At 40.5% G+C, this 25,787-nt stretch overlaps 5 protein-coding genes across 5 annotated transcripts in view; 2 read left to right on the forward strand and 3 right to left on the reverse strand.

The window, feature by feature from the left end:
• Nucleotides 1-7,588: 7,588 nt before the first annotated feature.
• LOC131260230 (synaptogyrin) lies at nucleotides 7,589-11,176 on the reverse strand. The gene is made up of 4 exons (XM_058261921.1): nucleotides 11,073-11,176; nucleotides 8,662-8,896; nucleotides 7,691-8,014; nucleotides 7,589-7,614 (listed from the first exon to the last, which is right to left on the reverse strand). The coding sequence occupies exons 1-4, from the start codon at nucleotides 11,172-11,174 to the stop codon at nucleotides 7,589-7,591; spliced, it is 687 nt and encodes a 228-aa protein (XP_058117904.1). The 5' UTR covers nucleotides 11,175-11,176.
• A 1,258-nt stretch (nucleotides 11,177-12,434) lies between these two features.
• Nucleotides 12,435-13,537, reverse strand: LOC131260233 (uncharacterized). Its single transcript, XM_058261924.1, has 4 exons — nucleotides 13,132-13,537; nucleotides 12,886-13,020; nucleotides 12,646-12,778; nucleotides 12,435-12,565 (listed from the first exon to the last, which is right to left on the reverse strand). Exons 1-4 carry the CDS (start codon nucleotides 13,223-13,225, stop codon nucleotides 12,502-12,504), a joined length of 426 nt encoding a protein of 141 aa, XP_058117907.1. The 5' UTR covers nucleotides 13,226-13,537; the 3' UTR covers nucleotides 12,435-12,501.
• A 2,138-nt stretch (nucleotides 13,538-15,675) lies between these two features.
• Nucleotides 15,676-25,787, forward strand: part of LOC131260212 (cytochrome b5 reductase 4) — a 37,948-nt gene continuing 27,836 nt past the window's right edge. The window contains exons 1-2 of the mRNA XM_058261895.1: nucleotides 15,676-15,715; nucleotides 23,804-23,941. Of these exons, the coding sequence (XP_058117878.1) occupies nucleotides 23,812-23,941 (130 nt within the window). The 5' untranslated portion in view covers nucleotides 15,676-15,715; nucleotides 23,804-23,811. The remainder of the gene's footprint in view (nucleotides 15,716-23,803; nucleotides 23,942-25,787) is intronic.
• Nucleotides 15,837-17,106, forward strand: LOC131260229 (sentrin-specific protease 8). Its single transcript, XM_058261919.1, has one exon. The coding sequence runs from the start codon at nucleotides 15,987-15,989 to the stop codon at nucleotides 16,635-16,637; it is 651 nt and encodes a 216-aa protein (XP_058117902.1). The 5' UTR covers nucleotides 15,837-15,986; the 3' UTR covers nucleotides 16,638-17,106.
• Nucleotides 17,041-22,389, reverse strand: LOC131260213 (fatty-acid amide hydrolase 2). The gene is made up of 6 exons (XM_058261897.1): nucleotides 22,343-22,389; nucleotides 19,118-19,467; nucleotides 18,790-19,009; nucleotides 18,582-18,714; nucleotides 18,234-18,493; nucleotides 17,041-17,973 (listed from the first exon to the last, which is right to left on the reverse strand). The coding sequence occupies exons 2-6, from the start codon at nucleotides 19,424-19,426 to the stop codon at nucleotides 17,186-17,188; spliced, it is 1,710 nt and encodes a 569-aa protein (XP_058117880.1). The 5' UTR covers nucleotides 19,427-19,467; nucleotides 22,343-22,389; the 3' UTR covers nucleotides 17,041-17,185.

Raw genomic sequence — 25,787 nt, forward strand, 5'->3', positions numbered from 1 at the left:
ATTGTAAGAACCATCACCATAAAAGAGTTTGTTACATAGAAGAGTCTTCGGTCATTAGCTGCCCTTTTAAAATTGAGATATTTGTTGCACACCTGAGGCCCTACAGGATTTAATTATTTACCAAGTTGTTAAAATACATCCATCCGCGATGTATATATATAATAAATTTACTAAAAATGATTTTAATGGTTTATACTTAGGTTCCGCAAAGTATAATTACTGAGTTTATCTTGCTTTACAAAACCTTTTCTTTCAATAAGCAAGGCAATTTCTTTACTTTCCTTTGTATTCCTGTTAGTATAAGTATAAGTATTTGTTCGTGGATATCGAACCCAAATTAAACAGGATACAAAATCAAACTCTCTAAAAACTTAGCTTTACTCTCCGATAATTTGTAACAGAAATACCGAAGAAAAAAACAACAGTCGTTATCTATCGTTATCTAACAAATAATTACCCGTATGAAAACCAACAAACAAACGATATCATGTTAGTCAAACAATCGATCCCACAAGCGCGGCAGGATCGACGTTCTCATAAGTTAAATCAAATGCATGTCAACGATCCGTACGGATCGGCATGAGCAAAACCGACATGTCTAGTGTCGCTTATCATAAGAACTGTTGTGGCATTGGGCGTACTAGAGACACAACTAAGAGGAGGCTTAGAGGGTTTGAACTTTGACGCTGGGTTTGTTGTGATCGCAATGCGAATTGATTTGTGAACACGACACCGATGTAAACTTGCAATCTTTTTTCTTTTTTGGACATGTTTTAAGAGAGCACAAACTTTACCACCGGCTTCTGTTTTCCTTACAAAAAATTGCACGATGATGCTAATTTTCGACATTAGACTCGAAAAATAAACACGAAAACTTAGTAGGACAGCCCATCGTTTCACACTTTAAAACAGTTTGAAAACGGTTCTTCCCTCCGGAAAACAACTAAAAAACAATTATACCAATTGACAAATTAAAAACCTGAAATAACGAAATTCAATATTCTTATTTGTTAAATCTGCGAATAAACGCTCTGCGGGGCATGACAACTGGATGTGGCAAGGGTCTCGAGCATCATAGGGTCATTGCTATGGAATGGCTCTGGAGGAATCCGGATACCTCTGCTACATCTAGCTCTACCAAGAGACCGGGGTGGGCTCAACCTGCACATCCCAAGCATCACCTCACACGCCCTGTTGATTAACAGATACGTGGCCGAGCAGGGGTGCCTGCGTATTGGTTCGCAGCACATCGCGGATGCGGGAAACCCGCCCAATATCGCAGCAGTACCATCGACGTACCCTTGTCACCGGACTGTTATACAACACCTCGCCTATACAGACGCTGACACCAGAACGAAGATGTCTACCCGATCACTCCGTCGGATGATGCTAAGTAGACTACCTGACCCCAAGATACCAGTAATCCGCTGGAAGCCTATCTGGGCCAACATCGGCAGCAGGAAACTGTCTGCCACACAGCGTACAACACTTTTCCACGAAAAGTGCGTGGAAAACCACGCACCCCAACTGTTCGTATTCTGCGTCTTTAGACACCCTGGAGCACAAATTTGCTTTGTGTCCACGAGTCGCTCCGGCCTGGGACCTGCTGCAGCAGCGACTGATAGGAGAAGCAACAGGGTGTCCGTCCTCCTTCAACGACCTTCGTTTCCCACGACTAAGCGGACTTAGCCCGACAAAACGAATATCTGTTTTACGTTTGTTCTCTAACTATGTAATCCACATTATTGGAAACAATGATGCTGTGATTGACATAAACGTCCTTGATTGTTGCATGTAAACATTTGTAAAAACTAGAAATGTAAGCATATTTAACACACACAATAAACAATATTTTATAAAAAAAATCCGGCTGTGGTTATGATAAAATAAAAGAGTTTAGCCATTATTTGTGATATTACTCTAATTTATTTTATGAAATTTTTCAGGCTTGATAAAATTAAAAGTGTCAAACTGTTTGGGCTCTTTGTAGAAAACCATGTTCGACGTTGCGCAGGAATGTTCCATTAGCGAGGATCGTAGAACATGCCGTGACGCTCTTGCCGTCGGTCGAGCAAATGCAGCTGTTAAACTGGTCCTTGCTCGGTAAAACAGGTTTTTCAGTTGAATCCGGGTGGTCCGGGGATGAAACTGCACATTCATCATCAAGACTGAACCTTTTCAAAGTTCGGGACGCATGCTCTCTCGGTACAAGCGGCACGTCCATGTTCAGTGCAGAAGCAATCGTTACAATCATCGGCATCTCTGAACGTCGTTCCAGGAGTACATTCGGATTGCTCGACTTGCCTGCGTCGTCGCTGGCCAGAAAACTCACTGGCCTTTTGTAGCATTTGATAGAGTTCACTGCCAGGTTTAATGCAAGCTTTCTGAGTGCAGGCCGCTCGCCCATCCTCAGTGCAGAAGCAATTGTTGCAATCATCGGCATCCCTGAACGTCGTTCCAGGAGTACATTCGGGTTGCTCGACTTGTCTGCGTCGTCGCTGACCAGAAGATTCACGGGCCATTTGTATCTTTTGATAGTGCTCGCTGTCTTTCTTTATGCAAAGCTTCTGGGTGCATGCCGCTCGCCCTTCTTCATCGCAGTAGCAAGTATTACAGTCATCGGCATCCTTGAATGTCGTTCCTGGAGTGCATTCCGGTTGCTTGACTTGCCTGCGTTGACGCTGACCAAAATTCTCGACATTTGACGATTGAAGTTTCTTGTACAGCTCACTATCAGGCCTTATGCATCCTATCGCAGTACAGGCAGCACGCCCTTGTTCATCGCAAAAGCAAGTATTACAGCCATCGTCATGGTTGAATGTCGTTCCTGGCGTGCATTTTGACGCCTGCTCTGGTGTAGAACGTCGTTGTCTATCAAGATGCGCCGCGCGACTATCGTGAGAGAAGCATATAGCTAGGGATGACAGAAAAACAAAGGTAGAATAATTTGATCAGATTCACTAAAAAGTATTGTGCTGGACTTTTTTAACATAACCTGGCAATGTTTAAGTTCACGATTCCAAACTACTTACCTCCAACAGCCATCGTAGCCAGAATCAAAATGACGGTCTTCATCGTACACAACGAATGTTCGATGTGTCCAAAATCAAAGAATGATTACTCAACTTTATTAGCGTTCCGTTGCCGACCTGTTTTGCACCAGAAATATAAAATAAAACAATTTTCGTTCAATTCTGTAAAGATAATTCCCGACAGTCGACCATTCTCGATGAAATACAAGCCGCAGCACCAGCTGAGATTAACAACGATATGTGGGAAGAGTTATGATCGAAGAAATATTGAGTAGCTCATTGCTCACAAGTTGGCGGGTTTTTTATGTTAAGTGCATACAAACTGGTAACTGAGAGTTTTCAAACACTGCCGGAAACGTGACAAGAAGATGGACGATAATCTGTTCCAACTTCAAACACTCACACCGAAGCGATACCGGATTTAGCCGAACTTACGGTTGTCCTTCACTGTTCGTTGCAGCGCGAGACAGGTCTTTGCATTCGCACTGCGCCCGTCCAACTGATACGCCGATCAGTTCAGAGCAGCTCTTTTAAATACTGCATCAACTCCATTAAAATGTTGATGACCTTACCGGTCCATCTTCATTTTTTCCCGTCTGTTCTTCGGTGAACTTCTTCGACTCACTCAAATATTGGTGTTGGCTTTTAAGATTCCCATGTTAAACCCTTCAACGACACAGCGCTCTTCCTGTTGTCGCCGATTAAGTGATCGATCGCACCAGCAGCGAACATCGTAATCTGCAGGAGATTAACGTGTCACATTCAGGCAGCCCCCCGCTAGGCAATTTCGAGCAATCGTCCAAAAAACGTCCTAAAATGAAACAAACATCGAGCAGTTCTGTATGGGAAGTAGAACGAAGAAGCACAACTATTCGAAAACGTTCTGCATTTGTTTCACCTCCATACAAAAAAGTGGAACGTTTGTACGTTTTTAGGACGATATTTCGAGCTGCCTAACGGGCCGACAACGACTCCGGAACACGCTAACTCAAACAGTGCAATAATCATATCACAAATTAAACGTGTAAACTAAATTGTCTTCATGAATATTACTTCATGAATATTACTTATTTGCAAAATCTTAAAGTTAGTTTGATCTGCTATCTTTTGTTGACTAACGCTAAAACTGATTCGACAGCTAAGGGTTAAAAGCAAATTGCTAGACGTAAAGAATGGTGAGAGTAGTTTTTAGGATTTGTTTCTTCTCCAAACGTAATTTGTATGCCGGTGCTTAACTCGCGAGAAGTCGCTTTGCTGCAGCAAAAACTGAAGAAAGCAAGCACCGTTTATTTATCTTTGTGCCGACCACAGCTGATTCTCGTTTGAATATGCTGATAACCTACAAGAGTACTTTATGAGTTTTGTGGATTGTAATGAAAAATTTATAAAAACCTTTCATTAGAATACGGCCTGGGCGTCTAAATATAGGCCAAAAAAACTTTTCCATATATTAATCCAACAGAGAAATCAACAACATGTTTGCAGATTTTTGAAAGTTCATTATCCCGTAAGTTGGAGATCTAATCTATTGGAGTAGGAGCAATTGATTCACCTTCAGATACCAGTTTAGAAGAATATTAAATTTGACTGAAATATGATTCCGATCTTTCATATGTATACATTATGCTTCACCTGTTATCAAATATCTATTCGCATTGAATGTATCTACCTAGTAACAAAAATATTAATTTTGACTTGAAAGATACATTAGCAGTGTCTTTGTTTTTGCCAACGCCTTGTTTCTAGATATGGTCGAATACAAAAGGCTTTTATTCTTTGGTTTTGGGATGCACTTGCAATTTGAAAATGTAAAAATTCCATTCTTGTCGTAATGACCTTTTCGAAATCACGACAGAATAATAAGAATTCAACTACATAATCTGGGAATAACATTACAAGGTAGTATTTATTAACTGAAATGTCATATTCATTCGAACCACTTTTGCTAAATTTTGTCTCAAACTCTATTATCCAATAAACAATTCAACAGATTCTAGTAGCAAACTGATTTTTTTTTATTTTTATTCCTATGATTGAGTTAGTGGAAGAGGAATCAATATAAATATAAATAAAACAATCGTAGCTTATCGTATGTGAACAAAATATTAGATTTAAAAGGAAAATAAATAAACACCTCAATTTTCCAGAAATACCTCAAAACTCAAGAACAGCAAGTAGAAGAACTCATCAAATTATCTCTTCGTATTCGTAAGCTGAAATTTAAAATAAACAATACTATCACAATTCATGCTGCAATAAAAAGCTACTCTTTTAGGTTGGCTCACAATATATATTAAATATACTGTTGCATTTGTTAGGTTTTCACTAATAGCATCCAATTTAAACCCAGCTTTATATCGTATTCGTTTTCATAGTAATTTTTTTTTTCGTTTTGATGCTATGTACAACAGGGTTCGCACACTTTTAACAACGAAACAAATGCACACTACAACGCAACCGGTAAGTAAATATATATGTATATATATCGATCTTCAGTTTTTCATTCTTCTATACTCTTTTTTCAACGGTAACGTGTGGTATTTGTCATTGTTTCTGTTTAGCATAAAGAGTTTTCCCCTTTTCCTCTGGGTCACTTTTTTGGTTTACTGTCCTTTTTTAATCTCTTCAAATGTGTTTCCTTTGTTTCCGAGATTCGTTTCTTATATAAATATTACGCGGTGTATATTGATAACATGGTTTTAGAGTTTATCTTTACTTTGGTTGGTTGTGTTCGCATTGTATGTGTTTTATGTAAGTGTCATTGCTGAAATGGCCCTAAACAAACACATGGCTTGCAGAGTAGAATAGCCTTAAGAGGTGCCTTGCCAAAACGGACATCGTTACTCTAGTTGTCTAGCCTTTATCTTGAGAGCCTTTTGATGTCCCAGGTATTGAAAATGGGTTGTTTCCATATTTATTTGTTTAAGTTATCCATACGGTTTTACGTGTTTTTAATATTAGCTACTACAGAACACATATTTCCTATACGTAATTTTTTCGATTTACTGGTCTATTTCTTCCATGTTTCGTTTTGTATTCTGTGTTATGAATAAATAGTTCGTACAGTTATATTTTTATGCTTTGATATTCGTGTGTCTCCTTTTCCTCCATATTTCATCCTTTCATCAAAACTACAACTCCACCAGAATAAGCTTTCAGCAGCAAACAACGCCTTTAAATCGAGTATTCGCTTGGCGCCTTATTCTTTACAATTTCTTTGTCCAACGCGGTACAACTATGTGTTTGAATCTTGACTTACTATGAAACTGATTTTCATAAGATTTAACCACATTTTCCACATATTTTTAAGCATATATTTTTTATAGCTTACTCCTGCACCCATCCCTAATAAATGATTTCAGATGTAATTTTTTCTTTGACTAAAAATAATTTCGCTTGTAATCAAACTAGTATTCCAAATAGTATAACAAAACTAGCATGGCATAATGTGTGAATTATGTTGAAGGTGGGCTGGAAAATCGTACGATATGGCTTATTCTACTTTAGCAATGAAATTACTTGAGAAACAAACAAGGTTTCTGTTTTCCCTCACACGAGAGAGTCTTTTTGGATGCTCATACAAACACAAAGTGAAATCACTGACCATATATGTTGTGTCTTTTTATTCTGTTACTTATTTTATACTAATGGGCGATTAATGAACTAATATTAAAACAAAATTATTGATTACATACAACCGATCTGTACCATAGCAAGAAAAGTTGAATATCTACATAAGTTTTCAAGTGTTATCAACAACATCTTAGCATCGTGATAACTCTCAAAACTTTATATTCCCGCAAATTTCTGCTCTTCCAAAATATTAAATTCTTACTACATAATTAGGGAGAAAGGCTTTTTCTGCCCTTAAAAGTGTAATAAACGAAAGGAAAATGTGTCTCCTCAATTAATTTATGGCCTAGAGGAACTTCTTTGCAAAGCAATTATGATGGTTCTGGTTTATTTTTTGTCACAAACCAGATTATGGTAGGGCTTTGGGCATATTCGTAGAAAGAAATCGATGACTGCAAGTTAGAATATTCTTGCCTTTGTAAGAGTAGATTAGATACCTATTTATCTATTGAGCTTAACTTAAACATAAATTTCTCTATAATGTCAAATACTTAAAGGTAAGATACCAAGATCCTGATCGTCCAATTTGCTCGAGTCACAAAACCGTTGATTGAATATGATTATAGGTGATTCCGGTACGTTGTTCCTGATGAGGCTGTGGTTCGACTAAAACTGAATCAGAGTAGGCTATGTCGTAGCAAAACTTAAACATTCAGCCCGTAATATGCACAAAACAGCCGCCAAATTTGCTTTTGCTATGATTCTAGTGATACCCGAAGCTGAAGTCCACCCGATGTAAGGCTCAACAGAATGCTTTTCTTTAAACATTGTGCTGCCTTTTTTAGGCTCGTGGCCCATAGTAAAGTATTAGCTTCAGACTCACTGGTGGTCATTGTGCCCCATACCTGCCCTTCAAATTCCAACTTGAAGCATTGGATCTCCTGTAGCCGAGTTTACGACGGAAACATTCGAGTGAGCATTATTTAGTAGGTAGGCTGGGAATAGTCCGCTAGAGTTGAAAAGAAGAAAATATCATAAGCACATGCACGACCCGTAAATTTTGCATTGATTCTGTAGCGACTTACAACTCTGCTGTTGCTGCTGCTGCTGCTGACCGGAGAAAGGTGCCTCCTGGAACTGATCGTTGTCGTTGGAGGCCGGATAGGCCGAATACTGCTGGGCTGCACTTGGATCGGACTCGTAGGTTGACGAGAACGACGGATCCACACCAGCCTTAAAGCGCAAAAACGCAAAGTAGGCGCAACCGGCCCAAGTGAAGATGGAGAAGAATGAAAATACGATGGAAGCCTGCACGTTGTTAACACCCTCGCCGTTGGGCGGGTCGTCCGCCTTTCCCCACTGGTTGGTGAGGTAGCAAAATCCGATAAAGAACAGGAAGGACCAGAAGGCTGAAAGTTGATAATGGTAGTTGATCAGATGTTCTTTTCATTTGATATTTATATGATAAGTTTTGTTGGCGTGGCATGTCAGGGCAACAAAAACGGTAAGAAAATTTGTTATTTGAAATTAAATTTCAAAATATGGAAGTGTGGTTTAGTACGGGATATAAAACCAACACCAAAGGACTCTATTTCAGTCCTAAAACTCCTGAATTAAAGGGGATGAATGGTGTAACATTTAATTGATACATGCTAGAATCTTATCATAAGGGTCTGATTTCTGTATGCTATTGTCAACATGCCTATCGTAGCTTGTAAGCTACAGATAGCATACAGAATAGTCACTTACAAGAAGGAAGTTACTTTATAGGACTATATACAAAATCGTTCAATTTTTGGCCTTTGCACTAGTTTTTTCTATTTGAAATAATTTCTGAAAATATTAAACTTATAAAGGAAGATACCTCGAAGTATAATAGCTGAATAAATCGAAATATTATAATTCATAAATACCCAAAAGACCACTTGTTCATTGAGAAATGGGGGAATAAAATTTTGGATGCTGCTTTAACATGTCTTTAAGGTTTAAAGCGATCCATAGCCTAAAGAACCGCCACCTTCGAACACATCAAATATTTCCACATGGTGGCACTTACCGGAGAATCCTAGATCGGCCAGCACGTAGTGCTTTCTCGTCTTCACCGAGGACATCTGCTCGAACAGATACTCGCCCGCAATGAAGCCCATCGAGGCGAGGAAAGCGATCACGCCGATGCCGACCGCATAGTTACAGGCGTTACCGTCGCGATTAATTATGCAGTACTCCTTGCCGTTAGCCTCCTCTCGCCAGCCTTCGGACGAAACACAGCCAAACACGATGATCGCAAATAGCTAAAGAGTGTGCACATCCGAGTGGGAGGGTTGGAAAAACGGGGGTTAGCGAAGGATTTTAATCAAGGGTAGTATAATGGAAGAATGGCATATTTTAAAGAAGACCCAAGATTCAAAGCTTCGTCAAGAACGGTCGACCAAGATGCATTGCTGGAAAACGGTAAATTTTGAGCGCTCTTCAGGTGCAGAGATACGACCTTTGTGCCGGGATTGGACTACGGTCCTCGAACAGAGAAAAGAATGTCGGCAAAGCGTCGGGAGCAGGTCTTTGCCAATCGATCGAATTTTCCATCTATTGGATTTGCTCTCCGAGTCTGAGGATGGCAGAATTCCGTAACGTGCAAATCGGGAAAGGGGGAGGAAGAATTTGCAACCATTTTATCACGCTTTCACTCATGAATAATGGTACCAGGCTTAAGGACGTTAGGAAAGGGAATAAACCCTTGGGATAAGTCGTACTAATACTTAAATAATACGACTCAAGGTCGTTTTATTTACTCCAAAAGTGTAATAGTAGATAGTTTTGCAAAGAAAGTTTGTCTGTTTACAATCAATAACATATTTTATTGGTATTTAAGTGGTGTCAATTTATTTTTCCCTATGATCAGAGCTCCCCGCAAAGTGCGTGTGGGAAAAAAAGATGAGCAATTCACAGCGTAAAAAACGTGAAAATGACGTAAGTGATGTCAGTTTCTCGTATAACCGCAGCGAAACCGCTAGCACATCCTCATCCTAATGAAGGATATCCTTGGCCAACATCTCGAGCTGGCTGTTTCATAAGGCATGTTCTTGTCTCATCCCCTTTCTCTAAGTGTTAATAAAGTTCCTTTGCCTTATTTAATGAGCATGCAGTAGAAGCTTGACTGCTCTGTGCTAGTTGGCCGTCAAAGCCATCAGAATCAATAAAACACCCGTCAAGTAGCCAACAGAACAGTGCAATGATTGTGATGGGAGAAGTAATAAAATAAGGCATAGAACGAAATAAAGCTGTCGCCAACAACGCACCCGTCCGTACGCAATGTGTATGTTTGTATTTGAATAAGTGTTTGTCAATGCATCCAGCGTTTGTGTGTGAGTGTGTGGGTGTGTGGGTGTGTTTGGAGAAGGACCCATCCGGTTGGTAGTAAAGACATCCTCCCCACCTCTCCTCCCCTGTCGTAATCAATAGCTTACTGAGCGCAACGGCAGCAGGAAGTGAACACATGAGAAATTCTTCCATTGCTTCAGAGAGATTGCCGCGCGGTTGGCTCCATTTCCGCTTTTCCCACTAGTTGACAAGTGGCGCCGAGCGCTCGCTCTCGTTGAGGCGTCACCATCGACACCATCCTCCTACATTATTATGTCACAGCAACACCAAACGTTTGGATCAGCACGGCCATGGCAGGGCCTAACCAAAACGATCGGGAACGTTGTAATCAGAGAATGTTTCTGTCGCTGGCCGCACTATGGGCAAAACAAAATACAAATGGAGTTCAAAGAGGACTCTTCTCATAAGCGTTATATAAACAGCGATGGGAAGTAAAGTAATGAGGCAGAACCACCATGCAACGGTTGAATGTTCTCTTAATGATCCTGGACATCAAATTGTTTATGACTAAACAGTTTCTGTTTAGCCTAAGTTTTGCTATGATTCCATTCACACTATCTCCAATAGTTTGTTTTAGCATCAAACACATGGTTGTATAATTTTTTTAATTGACTACTGTCATAAATTGGTAATAAGAGATAACTCAGGACCAAGCGTCGTAGGTTAAGAACTTTTTAGTCGTACCGAATTTGGATTCGAATTCGCAGGAATCATTTTCACCTCGGAAGCTCATTAGAGAATGGTGAGAAAGAGTGTTCGAAAGTGAACCTAGAGCGAACGAAGGCTCACGCGAGAGACTAACGGCGAGAAAGATAGACGAGGCTATCAGAAAAATCGATTTTTGTTCCATTCTTTAGGAGGTCGGTAGATATTATTTTACACAGGGATCCCGAAGCCTTTTCCTTCGACTAGACATATCCGTGTCTTCACCACTTTTTCTTACGCGTTCGACTGCAAATTAGTCTCCACACGTACGTCACATGTTTTCGTTATCCTTAGCTGATGTACAGCATTTGACACGAAAATTGTCCACTGTCTTAAATAACCACGCTTCTACTTCCGGTTGCAGGGAAGAAAATTGATACTAACCCAACAAACGGCACGCAGTATGACCGTTGGTCGTTGCACGAATGCAATCAGATCGAATGCACCCCCTGCTTTACCACCACCATATGCTCCACCGATATCCATCGTTCTTTTTTCTTTCGATTTGCACCGCGCACCAAACTAGCACAATCAAATGTCACACAGTGTCTACGAAGGGTTAATTTCTTGCCCTAACGCGTACGCAAAACGTGTTTCTCGATGCGCTGGATATTTATGTGCGAAGTTCGTAGTGGCACCGAACCGTCTGCTTGACTTATTTTTCAGAATTTTTATCCTTACAATCCAAAACAATCGCACACCCGCACCCGTGATTACGCTATGTTCATTCGCCTACGTGCAAATTCAAACTGATGAAACCACCCCCTATTGAGCATTCGGTGAAAAAGGGCATTTTCCTGTGCTCAGAATTTTCTAGCGTCTCTCGCACGCTCATCTAGCCCGTTCTCGGTGCATACATCTCGTTCACACCCATCTACCATTGTTTTATTGCTGTTTCATTTTTCCCTTCACAATACGTTTTCTGCGCCACCCTCTTTCTCTCGTTCTTCCTTGCAGCCCATTTTGCCACCCTCGCCCAAACCAATCCCTTTTCCTATCTTTTGCGCTCTCCCTTCTCACGTTGTTGTGGATGATAATTAGTTTTCCACCCTCACCCTTAAATCATCGCTCGAATCATTCCGGCCTGGTACAGTGAGTTTCTCTTGTTTTTTTCTCAGCAGTCGTCGATATCATAGTTCGCACCATTTTTATTTTAAATTTCTCATCCGACGGTTGCGAGTCCGTTAAATTCTAAATCCGTGTGACACGGTGAAGATTAAAATTAACGTTCAATGACAAGTGAATAATCTACTTCAGCTTAACTATAGTTTTGTACAAGTTGTCAGGCTTACTGTTACAATAAAGTTTGTAAGAGCTTTGGTAAATGATTTTAAATGGCTCGCAAGCAATGTCAAACAGGATCTGATCGAATGAAGGATAGCACGATTAATCTAATTAGAGTTGAAATTAGAAGAAACATTTTGAACAACCTTTGAAAATGGTAACATACTAACCCAAGTGATTTTCATTGGGGAGTTTCAACGGGGAAAATGGGAAAACAATATGGTCAATCTTAATTTAAGTAAAACAAAATTAAACCAACAGTCTGTCATTACAATTACGAGAAAAAAAATTGGACTGTGGTAATTGTCGTTTAAACATTTTACGTAGTTAATATGATTAAAAATTAAAAACGAAAAAAAAGATTATTCAAAATTCTTTGTATGGTTTAGTCAAACAAAAACAACGGATTTATAAATTCAGTACAATGGTTGTATTGTTCCAATTAATCACATTTAGTTCTATACAGCTGATTTTGATTTGATTTGCCAAATAGCAATCCTAAGCGGCATAACGACTCCAACTGCCCGTCTTATTTCTGATCGGCCGGGTTAGCTACCGATGGTTTCTCAATCGGAGAGCATGCAACAGCGAATCTATCGGAAGAGTCAGAAAAGCGAGAATGTGTTAAATTGTATGTGAGTGGAAAACGAATTAAAGATCAATTCACACTTACGGCTGTTGCATGCCAAAGAAACCGACGTCAGAACCATTATTTTTCTTGAAGTTATGCGGCGAATAGCGATTGTACAGTCCCCAGATGCTGTTCATCAGCTTTCCATTGTACTTCACCGGAGTTAGATCGAGAGCTAAGACGGAAGGAAAATAAATGTTAAGAAACAAAATAATGTTACTGATAACCTTCTCCCAAGCAGTAAACGACCCCATGCAGCGGGCATCGGTATTGGCAACTTACTATTTTTGTTTAAATATCTCGGACCTTGCTTGTCGCCGGTCAGACGAGCGATCGTGAGATCCTTCTCGTTCTGCGCTTGGCGAATCTTGTGCACCGCAAAGGCTGACTGTGGCAGGCAGGCCATTTTGTTGCAATCTAGGAAGAAAAATGAAACGAATGAAACCGAACCAGCGACAGATAACAACAGCAAATCCACGCGCTAGCGTGCTCCTTATCAAAACAGACCACCGCCCGACGGCTCCTTACCTTCACAAAAGTCAAATAAAATGTCCGCTAGGCTCAGCGAGCCTGAATAGTGGAAGATTTTCGCACTGACTCTGTTCGGTTGCACTAGCACCATTCAGTTGTTGGCTCGAACAGGAAAAATGGACGGAGGAATTAGGTCCTTTCGATTTCACAGTAAACTATCACTCTACAATCAAAACCACCAGTAGCACACGTGGTTGTGCTTCTCGCAGGAAGATGAAGCGTAACCTTTGGCTTAAAATTGGGATTTGATGTTGCAATCACAGCTAATGTAACACAAAGTCCTTTCGCACACACGAAGCCACCTACGAAACACGTAAAGAACAATGTCTTTGAGAACTGCTTCCGGTAACTCCAACTCAATCTCTCACACACACATATGTAATAAAATGGCGTGTGGGACAGCTTGGAGTAAACACTGTACTCTTGAAACGATCGATGGATGAACAACGACTGGAAAGGTTCATATGGTCCGGCTCGGCTTTTATGACCATAGGTGCTGATCATCCGGCCTGCATGCGATCTTACTAGCCTCCACTCATACTGCTATAGTCTTTTCTGGTGTGTTGTATTATCATCGCAATGATCCCGCACGTAGCCACACGAAGGTTATCATTACAACAGCCTGTACTCCGACCGCAGCTCGCCCGAAGCATACTATTTGCTAGCCCATGGCATCTTGATGCACCTTATCATCTTCAATAGGAGCAGTGTTTTTGAAAATGTTTGCGCGAACGTTAGGTTAGAGATAGCATTTTCCAGAACAATAGAACCTCAACTTAAGAAACGTGTTTCATCATTCAATAGTGGTTTATTTTCAATTTCTTATATTGAAAGATCATTGTGAACTTGAAATATTTTAAGCGTAAAAATATGTACATAATTGAATTCGTGATTGAATTTTAAACATTAACATTGTAAATGTTTAAGTCATATTTCTCACATTCAACAAAGCCATTCTGCCAAAACCACTCTAAGGACATATTTGTTTTACTAGTTTCACTATGAATAAAATGAAATTAATTGCTTGCATCGAAAATGATCGTGTAAGATAGATCGTTATCGGTGTTTCGATTTTTTTACCGACATTCAACATTTGATTGTGGCAGTTAAAATAGGTTCGAAACCAACACATTGGTACCAATTCCCTATTTCGCGATAGTGATAACCCTCGAACAGACCAAAAACAAATAGAGGACTCCGAAAACGAAACTTCAACTATCTCCTAACCGACGTGTGCTAGGTACCAACCAGATATAACCGGATTGTGTAGACTATGTGAAATGTTGCTTTTTTCTAAATTGATAATAAATTTGTTCGCCGGTAAAAAATAGATTAATACTATTTGGAAGACTTCCTGAACACAAATCACTAGCTAAGTACTGATAAGTACCATTGAGATTGAGTACATACATTGTGCTGATGAAGCACTTATCATGTAATACATCTTCTTATACTTATAGAACAAAATAATAATCACCAGACATACATCTGTCCTGGTGTGTCCTGATAGCAGCGACCCCATGAGTCAAGGGTGACAATACTATTTAATCTTTCTTACGTAACCAACTTTAATCCCACCGTAGTTCGAAATCAAATTTCTTTCCGAATTCATTTAGTCAAAAATTTACTATTCTTAGGATGAAATACATTGAAGGATACTGGTAAAAAATTGAACCTCATGAAGAAGTTTCAAGCAGTTCTCTCAATCTTCAGAGGCGCTATATACTAACCATATATTGTACATGGAATGAAGATGTTTATGAACATTTATACACCTTTTTATGTAATTTACAGAACATTACAGAAGATTAACGCTCGGGACCGATAGCATAAAATAGAGCCAAGATTTCAGCACCCTTCCAAGAGAAAAGTGCAAGCCAATAAAATTTTCTTCTTTTATTAAAATGGGATAATTTACCATTAATTCGAATTCTGTTCTGTTATAGGTTACACAAATATAATTTTAGCTCCATCTTGGATAAATGGATAAGTTAATTGTTGATTTTTTGCTTAGAACAAAGAAAAATAGATAAAAAGAAGTCAAACATATCTACAATGTATGTGCGAAGATCGTTTGAAAACACTGTAATGAAATGAAAATTGAAAATTCTCACTATCGTGAGCTAATAAACTCATAACACAAGTACCATCTCACTATATCAGCTTCGCAAACTTGGGGAAATCTTTTTAACGTATCACTACATTTATAAAACTGAATCTAAACCAAAGTCAAATAATAATTGAGTGAGCATTGAACAAATTAAACTTGATTTGTACCATACCAAAACAATTGCATCTTTCAATAAACGGTATTAATACATTACTCTTTTATCAGTCGAGTTAGGAACTGATTCATTGTTCCGGTTGGATGTCTCCCCTCTAGCGAATGCAAAACATCTGCAATCAATTGTAATCAAGTCCTTTTTCGCCTTCTTTGAAAATACCGACGAGAAATTCGTTGCTTCAGAGTGGCATGGTGTTTATACGTTAAGTTAAATCAATTACTAGAAGTGAACAGTGCAGTTGCAAGTAGTGGCAGAGTATTATCGAGTAATTTTTATTCACGTTTCGCATCTCACAGGTAAGTCCGGAAACGACTCACCTCGCGTATAATCCTAAAAAAAATTGTCACATTTGTTGCGCAATTTTATGAACTGTCAAAACAAAAGAGAACTATCAAAACAAACAGCTCTTCTTGCCTGATGTTGTGTTTCTAGCTGGTGCCGGTACTTTTTTCCTTCTGAGCCATAAAATCCAGACCCAAAGTTTCGTTTCGGATACTAAAAGAACTCGGCATTCGATATCGTGTTGTAAACGAGACGAATCATTAGTAGTACGGCAATACCAGTGAAATGTCTACCCAGCGAAGCGACGATATAGCCCTTAGCTACCACGAATCTTGCCTACGTTCGTCGGATGTAGATCTATTGAAGGGACCGTACTGGCTGAACGATCAGATCATTTCTTTCTACTTTGAGTACCTCGAGAATGAAATATTCGAGAACGATGCGGACCTGCTGTTCGTCAGTCCGGAGGTCACGCAATGCATTCGGATGGTATCGGCAGAGGAGGTTGGCATTTTCCTGGATCCGTTGCGTGCGCAGGATCGATCGTTTCTCTTCTTTGCCCTGAACGATAACGTCGTCGCGGACCAGGCCGGCGGGTCGCACTGGAGTTTGCTCGTCTTTTCGCGCCCAGAGAAAACGTTCTACCATTTCGATTCATCGCGGACTGCAAACTCGGAGCACGCCCGCCACCTCGTAGCGATACTGAAGCGGGCCCTGCACTGCCCTGAAGCCCAGATGCGCAGCGGTGAATGTTTACAGCAGAGCAATGGATATGATTGCGGAGTGCATGTCCTGTGCACGGTAGATACGGTCACCCGACAGATACGGAAGCAAGGAAAAATCGAGGGAGTTCGCAGTACCCGGTACGACGTCATACGCGCCAAGCGAGAGGATATATTAGGGATTATAGAGAATCTTGGCGGCAAGATTAAATAACAGAAAAAACAGTTGTCTATTTCACCGATCTCTGTTTATGGAATGATAGGTTTCTAACTAATTCTTTATAAAATGTACCCCACAATACATTGGCTTTGAAAGTGGAAAATTAGCAGTTACATTTCTATCTATTAATAACCCTGCTGAAATGTTCGGTGTGATTTATGAATGAAACACACGCAAATACATACGAGGATAGTTTATGAAAAAGTTAATGGAGAGTGTTGTAGGGTTATAATTTTTCTCATAGTTTTGCAAGGTTTATGTTTACAAGTGTTTGAAGCACAATAAACTAATGTTCATGATCATTACTCCTGATTTGCTATTATCGCTTGTAAAATGTTTTCAATATCATGACAAATATATTTTTTTTATATTAACACGAAAAAACAACATGAGAAGATCCCATTCATAAAATACATATATTAGTATATTTCATTCAAAAACATAAAACAAGAAAATACATCTATATCCATGTTTGTTTTAATTGGAACAACCAACTTGTGTTCACAAAAAAATAATAGTCCAGTCTAGTTTAGTAAAGGCTTTTAGGCTTTCACCTCTGGTGCAACCCATCCACCAAAGGCACGTTCCAGTTCGCAGGCCACAGCCAGGCAAAGACGATCCTGATTCACTCCTCCTACCACCTGTAATCCAACCGGGAGCCCCTCGCGTCCCAGACCAAGTGGAACCGCTGTCGCCGGCAAACCCAGCACATTGATAATCGCGGTATAGCTAAAGTTGAGCGCCCGGATCAGTGGTTCGTTGTGGTACGGGGCAACGGTCGGGTGGGTCGGGTAGATGAACACCCCGTTCTCTCCCAGCATCTCGGTAAATTCGGCCAACAGCTGTTGCTTCAGCTGAACGCAGTGTTGATATTGCTCCGTGCCGTACTGTACACCGGCACGCTCGGTCAGCGCAGTCATGATACCGATGAGCGTATGGTTGGACATGCGCAACGGCCACTTGGCCAGCTCGAGCCACGGATTAGCCTTACCCTCTAGATTTACCAGCTGTGCATCGAATCCGACCTTGGACGGGGTCTTCATGTTGGCGAACCAAATCGGTGCGGATTTGCGCATCTTGTCCAGGTATACCTTTTTCACTTCGGCCTTGACCGTGGTACGGAAGTGACCCATCACTTTCTCCATCGCATCACGTATGTCCATGTCCACCGGGGAGACCAGGTGGGCGCCACCATCGTTGATTTGATAGAAAAACTTCACCTGCTTCAGATCGACCGGCTCGTCTAGGCGCAGCTTACTCGCGTTTTCGTCCGAGATAATACGCAACATTGGCTTCAGATCGGTGGCATAGCGACACATCGGTCCGATCCCTGAAAAAAGCATTCATGTGAAAATCTTATCTTCTACTTCAAAATGATTTAACAATGATTTGTACCAATAATTAATTTATCATCCATGTATAACATTATGTGTCTGTGGTGGACAAGTTACTTAAGCTGTGATTAGTCTCAAGTATCCCGGCAATAACACACAGTCGGCTAAGTTAGACATAAAAAAACCTTAAACCAAGGTAAAAGACCTTTGTAACCCCTCACAATAAAAAAAGGAAACTCAAATCTTATCTCCTTACCAAGGAATGAATTTTGCTCCTCCGATAGCGCTATCGGATACTGGCCGTCGTTAGACACGATGAACTTCGACGGCTTGTGACCAAAGATACCGTTGAAGAAGGCCGGCATACGAATCGAACCGCCAATATCGGAACCGAGCCCAAACGCAGAACCGGCGGCTGCCTGAAGGCACCCTTCGCCACCGCTCGAACCTCCAACGATACGGTTGGTATCGTAAGGGTTGCGCGATCGGCCATGGATGGTATTTACACTTTCCCACCTGCCAAGGCAAGGATGAAACAAGATAAGTCGAAGTACAATGTTAATAGACAAAAAATCGTTAAAGTTGTTGACGCTACGCCACTTACCACATGCAACACTCGGATACGTTTGTCAGTGCGAACGGAATGGCACCGGCTCGACGCATCAGCTCCATCGCGCGAGCATCTTTTTCGCCGCGTATGTTGCGCCTATTCCAAATTCCGGACGTATGCAACAGGTCTGCAAAACAGTGGAAAAGGACAAACCATGTAAAACCGAGGTCAGGGAAGCATCAAACCAACGGCAATACAATACCTTGAACTCGAATGCAATCTTTCGTCGATATTGGCACGCCCAGGAACGGCTTTTCACGCCCGAGCTGCTCAACGGACATCGTCCCGGAGGCGACAAGTTTATCGGCTCGTTCCGCATCCTTCAGAGCCTCATCGAAACGCTGGTCGACCACACAGTTCAGCAGTGGGTTGATTTCCTTGCATCGGTCAATAAATGCTTGAGTCACTTCGACGCTAGTGAGCTGTGGTTGTGTACGTTGAAATCCAGGGTCCGGACAATGGGGAAGGTTGCAATTAATTATCAGTCAATCACTGCTATGGTACGCACAAATACAAACGAACAAATGTACCTTTCGAGTGCGAATCTTCGCCGCCAGCGAGGTGGCAGACTCCATCAGGATGAGGTTGGTGATCGGTGGCATCCGTTTACCATGTTCGCCGTATACCGTGCGCGACAACCATCGGACGAGTAGAACGAGAAACTTGTGCACGACATTGATGACTGTTTTGACCAACGAGCGGGCTTTGCGCCGCTCCTGGAGATTCTGTTTCGTTTGGGCTTCCATCTGTTTGCGGTGGGACTGTTCACCGGCACCACATGCGCCGAGCGTGCGTAGGAAATCCTTGGCCTTGTGTTTCAGCTTCTCCCGCACTCTCATAGGTTCAGTTGGATAAGATTTTGCAAAGTACGGAGATCAATCTAAACACGATTTAAAAGAAGAAGTGAAGGATAGTAGAAGAAAATATATTTAATAAAATAATTCGTTTTAAAGCAAATGTGTCTTTGAGAAGGAGTTCAAGTTCTCTCATATTGCTAAAATTGGTTTGAGATTTTAAAACCAATTTGTCCACTTGTTTGCTAGATTAATAAACTAGTGAATAATTAATCGAATGGGTGGTTCTCGTTTAGTATATTTCACTTTTGCACACGTCTTGCACGGTTTATTTTCTACTTTGTAACGCTATCTTCCCGTTCGTTCCGATCGTTGCGTTGGACGATACAGTTGAGAATCACTGCCCGCCCATCCGCCTCCTATCGCCAATGACACAGAACGCCGTCGTTCGTTTGGCTAATAATAACAGAGGCGAATGCAACGGCACAATTAAGCATTTTTCCGCGCAGAGACGGAGGCCGCGAGTGTGGTTCAGGCAAGTGCGATTGTCCGATGCTGGAAGAAAGTGTGTACCACGGACACAGACTCTCACAACACCAGCAAGTATGCTCTCATTCAGAATTAACTCGAGACCACGATCGTATCGGGAATAAAAAAAATGGGAACCATTCGTGTACATGTAGCAACCTAACCAACCGTCGACAATATGAATAAGGCCAGTGTCACCGTTTAGTCTGTCCACATCGTGACGACAAGGAAGTGGCTAATAAGGGTTTCTGGTTACAGTTTGAGATTGCGAAAGAGGGAAAGCGGAAACGTTTCACGAAGTACCGGATAGTGAGGCGAAATTTGAACTGTATGTTTAGCATGGAAACGGTATTTAGTAAGGGTTTATTATTTCCATAAAATTACTATTTAAATTTCAATCAACATCCATCCCAGAGTACTTTTGAATTACTTCATAAAATTGTTTTTATAATTATAAAATACTTGATTCCTGTACAGTGGGAGAAACATTTCACCTTTATTATACTTGCGAAGAAGTGCGAGTAAAATTAAAACAAAGAGATTATCCCGATTCCCACGGTGCTAAAGTACCATACTAAAGATTCAAAATGGTTGACATCGACACCGAAAGCAGAGAGCAAAAGCATAACACGTAGTCATATGGCCACTCCATCCATATCCGTTACGCAATGTGAACTTTGCCGTATCTCGTCACCGGTTCCCCACATCTATAAATCATGTATCCCTTCTCCATCGCGGTTTTTTCAAAGCCGAGGGGTAGATATGGATGCTAAACAAAATACAGTGGAAGATAAGACTTCGCTTATCACCTACAGGGAAGTGGTTGAGCGCACCAATACGTCTCGATTGAGTTTAAGGCACAATGCAACCCCGATAATAACAGCAGTTTAGTTTTACCGTATAGATTCTTCTCAGCAGTCTTATAGGAAGTTGCATCGAATAGTGGACACAGTAAACGAGTGAGAGATTCTAGTTCGCACCGTTTTACTATGAAAATTTACATACGAAATTGTATTAAAAAAAAAAGATTGGTACATAATGTGGAGGTCCACTACCTTGCTCATTGCACATAGATTAAGTGCCATGCTTATTTAATGATTGTTGGTTTCGTAAACATGAAAGTAATCTCCCTAATAACACATTATTTATGTAGGTGAATCGATCCCAAGCAATTATTTAACTTTTCCGTTCGTGACTTGAAGAATCTCGTTTCTAGTCGCTGCCTGGTATGAATTTAAATAACTTTAAAACAAATGGTTTGTGGAGCATGTCGCAATTCTTTTATATATAAGCGTGTACACACGTAGATTGATAATGTGCCGCTGTAGGATCAGTATCGATCGGTAGTGTTCCGACGATCAGATCTATGGTTTTGTTTTCTTTTGAGTGTTCTCTTGATCAAAGTGCTCGAACGCAACGCCACAACACAATCCTCCAACCAGTATTCAGGGTTTCTCAATACGCCCTTACGAGTGGCCCTTGCGGCGGCATAAATTATCAGATCCGGTTCAAGGTTTTTGAACTTCAAGGTCATCAACAGTCCAAGATGCTCTGCACCTTCCAGTTGCAAGGGGTGTGGCGGGGAGGGTAGGTGGTGGGGTTTTCTTCACGTTCCGTTGACTTTTGATAAGTCTGCTTTTCGTGAACATTTCCTTCTCTTGCCCCCCCTGCTACAAAGATTGCTCAATCAACAAGTCGCGTGTATTAGATAGCCAAGTGAGCCAGCAGTTTGTGGGCAACAGTTTGCCGTCGTTTTCGCTGTGTACAGCAATAATGCCGACTGTTGTTTTAACCGGTTTTTGCACGATGTTTTCCTTTCGTCTTCCTCGTCGTTACAGCTTTCCATAGGGCGGTTACGGTCACAATTTGCTGGCAGCAGCGGCACCCCGTATGTGAACCGTCGTACTTGCCATGACGACATCGATGATAATGACTAAGCATTGCTGGGACAAACCATTCAGCGATGGGCAGCTTGTTTTTGAGGCAAACCACCTGCTTGCAATACCGCACTGAGGACAGGGGCAGTATTTTCGTTTTCGCTATCGTGCACCGGAGATGTATAATTAGACGAACTCTGGTGAAATTGATTAACAAAAAGATCTGCATAAGATCGCCCGTGGATTTGTCAAAAACCTTTAGCTTTACGATTTTCACTCAACTAACACTTCCATTGCATTCCTGCATCCGGCATTGATGTTTTTAATGACAACAAAACAGCTATTTATAAAACTTCCATAAACACAAAATTCGCACCACAAACAATAATCACTCGACGGTGCCACGGCACTTCATCAAAACAGAGAGCACTCTACGACCTTGGACAGCTCAGTTAGCTGCTGACAATAAAATAATGTTTTCTCAAGACGGTGTTTTCTTTACCGATACCGTCCACAATCAATCTAGTATCAGCTAGTTGCCCAGCGCAATTCGTACCTTTGCTCGCTTATCTGCACGCGATCCTCGCACTGTCTTTGGTGTTCGACGAATGAAATGCATGTTTACAAAATTATAGTGTCGAGAATTTCGAACCTAGGTACGCAACGTTCCTAAAATTGGTTAGGCGCACCCAGTTCCGGGGAACAGCTGTAGCTAGGTTTTTTATTCTTGTGTTGAATTTTCAATGTTTAAATAGAGCGTTCCTCAACAGCGGTAGAAATTTCTTTATGTGTTTATTTTTTATTTGTATAGATTTAGAGTTCACTTCAATTGTGCACTTCACCTTTGGTTAAACGATCGATCGAGTGCCTCAAATGTAGATCCTGAGCGAATAAACCGCCTTTTTAGTTTAAAAAACCTAGTTCCTACAAATTAATCACGCGATGAGACGAGACAAAATGAGCTGAGAATATGAAAAATGAGATCAACTGTCATGAGAAGTTATTTGAATCCCGGTTGACAGAAATTGACATTGTTGCTGGTACTATGTAGTTCCAGCAAGAGTCCCAGCAATCTGCCTTGGAAAAACTTGCTGGAAAAAATTTGAACTTTTGTCAACCGGGATGGGACCTCACAGAACGCGAACGGAGTCGCTCCGCGAATCGAAATTGAACTTAAACCTGAAGCTAGTTTTCCAAGCTAATATAAATGTGAATTTGGATTTTATTCTTGGATGCAGGCTTAGAGATAATATTCAGAAACATACACTCTAAATATTGTTATCATATTTTTTCAAAATGTTTAGTAAAAATGTTCCTCTTTAAACTAGATGCACTGGAGGGGTAACATTTACCAACATTTTTGAAGCTGAATTTGGCAATCTCTTTGATAGGACAAAAAGAAGATGCAATCTAAATAAAATAGTAATGGAGTACGACTCATAATCATTGCACTCTTGCTACTGATAATCGTTGCACGAAAACTACAGTAGGTCCCCGCAGTACGCTATACTCGATGTACGCGAATTCGCAATATGCGATTTTTTTTACAAATGACAGCATTTACCGTTGTTGCTTGAGTTTATATTAGTCTATTCTGTTTTGTTTTAGTAGAATAGAGTTTTTAATACGCAGTTTTCAACAGCCGTTTAAAGGCCGTGACTGCAATGGCTTGAATTACACACGGCCTGAATCAATACGTTGGTATGAAGTATAAACGATATGGGAGAGGAAATCCGCAATACGCTAAAACTCGATATACGCGATAGCGTTCGGTCCCAAACATTAGCGTACTGCAGGGACCTACTATAAAACATTCTGGAGGCCTAAAAATATCCCGTATATGGAAGGATTCGGTTATATCTACGTATTTTGGCATACAAATTTTAACATTATAAAACTGGTTGATGATTGAATAACTAATATATTTAATAATTGTCAACTTTCAAATTAAAATTACAATAATTGTCGAATCTCTATTCTTACTATATTTGACTTTTGTTCTTTTTGTAAATTTTAGTATCAACCATGGAACGGAATGACAAATTGCAATTACCGATGCTGAACAAAGAAGTGAACAATGCCTCAACTTCACCACTTAAATCTCCCATCCAACAGTCACAACTCCTGCCAAAACAATCGTCCAGTTCTGCCACAGGTAGGTATTTAACCAACATGAATCTATTCTTCGATATTACAAAACGATCTAATTTCGCCAAGCTGTTAAGATAAGGAAGAAATCCGAATTTTTATTTTACTTCCATTGCTGGAGGTTTTTTCTTCCATCCTACTTTTACTTTTGCAATCGAGAGAATTTTGCACCTTGTTTTTCTTTCAACTGATATGCACGTTAGCTGAATTATGTTTCTTTCCAAGTAAAATGTCCACGTGGAATAATTGTTAGAGCTTCCATTTCCCAATGGTGTGTAAGTGAGCTTTTCATTGATAAAACTGCAAATGGAACAACTGCTCAACCGAACCAAGCAAGTCAGAGAGGAGAATACATGTGAGAAACATGCTAATCCCGGTACAAGAGAAAATTCTCATTGGCCTTGTAGGTCACATCCAACACACCGCGAGCTCTTTTCCACCGTAACGTGTGTCTCTCTCCAATAAGTGTCGGAAAAGCTCAAACACCATAAAAGCGGCTCTCAGAAGCATACGTCACGGAAAACGATTTGGCGCCTGGCGCTCTGGGGGGAAAGTCTATCCGTGTTTCAGTTTTTCCTCGGACGGAAGACTGACATGACACACAGTGGTGTCAGTACTGGTTCAGTCGTGAAAATTTGGTTCGATTTAGTGTTTAGTGCTGGTGGTAACAGTAACAGAGCTAAACGTGAAATTGTAGATGCCGTTGTAGGTCATAGGCACAGTGAAAAGGGCATTTGTTCATTAAAAAATACGGTTTTGCAAATAAATTTCCTAGCAGAAACCTTTTAGCTTTCCTGGAACATTTCTCGGAGTCAAAATACAAACAACACCGAAACTGTGTGCGTTTTTTCCTTTTTTCCTCCGGAGGGTGAGAGAATCGTTGATTACTACGAGCTCGTAGCGGAAACGGCAAACATTCGATTTCAGATCGCACGCTGTTTGCCGCTTTTACGTGGGCCATGAACCCCGTTGAATCTTCCTATGTACTATTCTTTTTTTTACATATGTTTGCAATAGGGTAGTGAAAAAATAGTACCAGTACTCAATAAAAATCCATTTATATTTTCTGCTACTGAAACGAAAAGTTAGTTCATAACATTCAACCGGCAAGTGCGAATGAATTTAAGTGTTCTTATAATTAAGGGTTCCAGAAACGCAAACAATAATATTCTGTGTGAAAAAATGATTGGAACACTCATACGACAATCAACTTAAAATTTCTTGGTTTTTTTGAAGTTCCCAATCAATGATTCAAAATTATTCGATGGACGATGAAATTTATATTTTGTATTAAGTACCGGCAATTGTATTACTTTTTTATATTAATGGATTTATGGATTGTTTTAATTCTTACAGAACAAAAAAGATATGTTTTTTTCTTGAATCTGCAAGCAACCTCTGTGAAACCATGTAGAATTTATGTGACTCATTTTTGGGATTAGCTTGTTGATCGTTCTACTTGCTCAACAGGCAATTTTCAATAAACGTGATAGTGAAACATGTTTTCAACAAACTTACGTTACTGTCAATCAGTATAGTCAATAACCCACGAAGGCGTTTGAGTCAAATGAATTTCAAAATCGAAATGTTTTCATCTGTATTCCCAATTCCCACCATTTTCCACAGAGTGCACACATGGACGACATGGGAAGGGTAAAGGGAAACACAAAATGGTTGCAGAATGATTGATTGATTGGTTTGAAATTGAATTTCAAAAGCCATGAAATCTCGATGGTCCGCTTAGGTCCAACCTGACGACTGAAGCCTGCTAGCTGTTACTCAATCATGTGACTGCTTGCAACGATTGCTAAAGTGTGACATGGGCAGATTAAAAATGTTGGTTTGCGATTCGA

The sequence above is a fragment of the Anopheles coustani genome, chromosome 3 (assembly GCF_943734705.1).
Source record: "Anopheles coustani chromosome 3, idAnoCousDA_361_x.2, whole genome shotgun sequence".
Lineage (NCBI taxonomy): Eukaryota > Metazoa > Arthropoda > Insecta > Diptera > Culicidae > Anopheles > Anopheles coustani.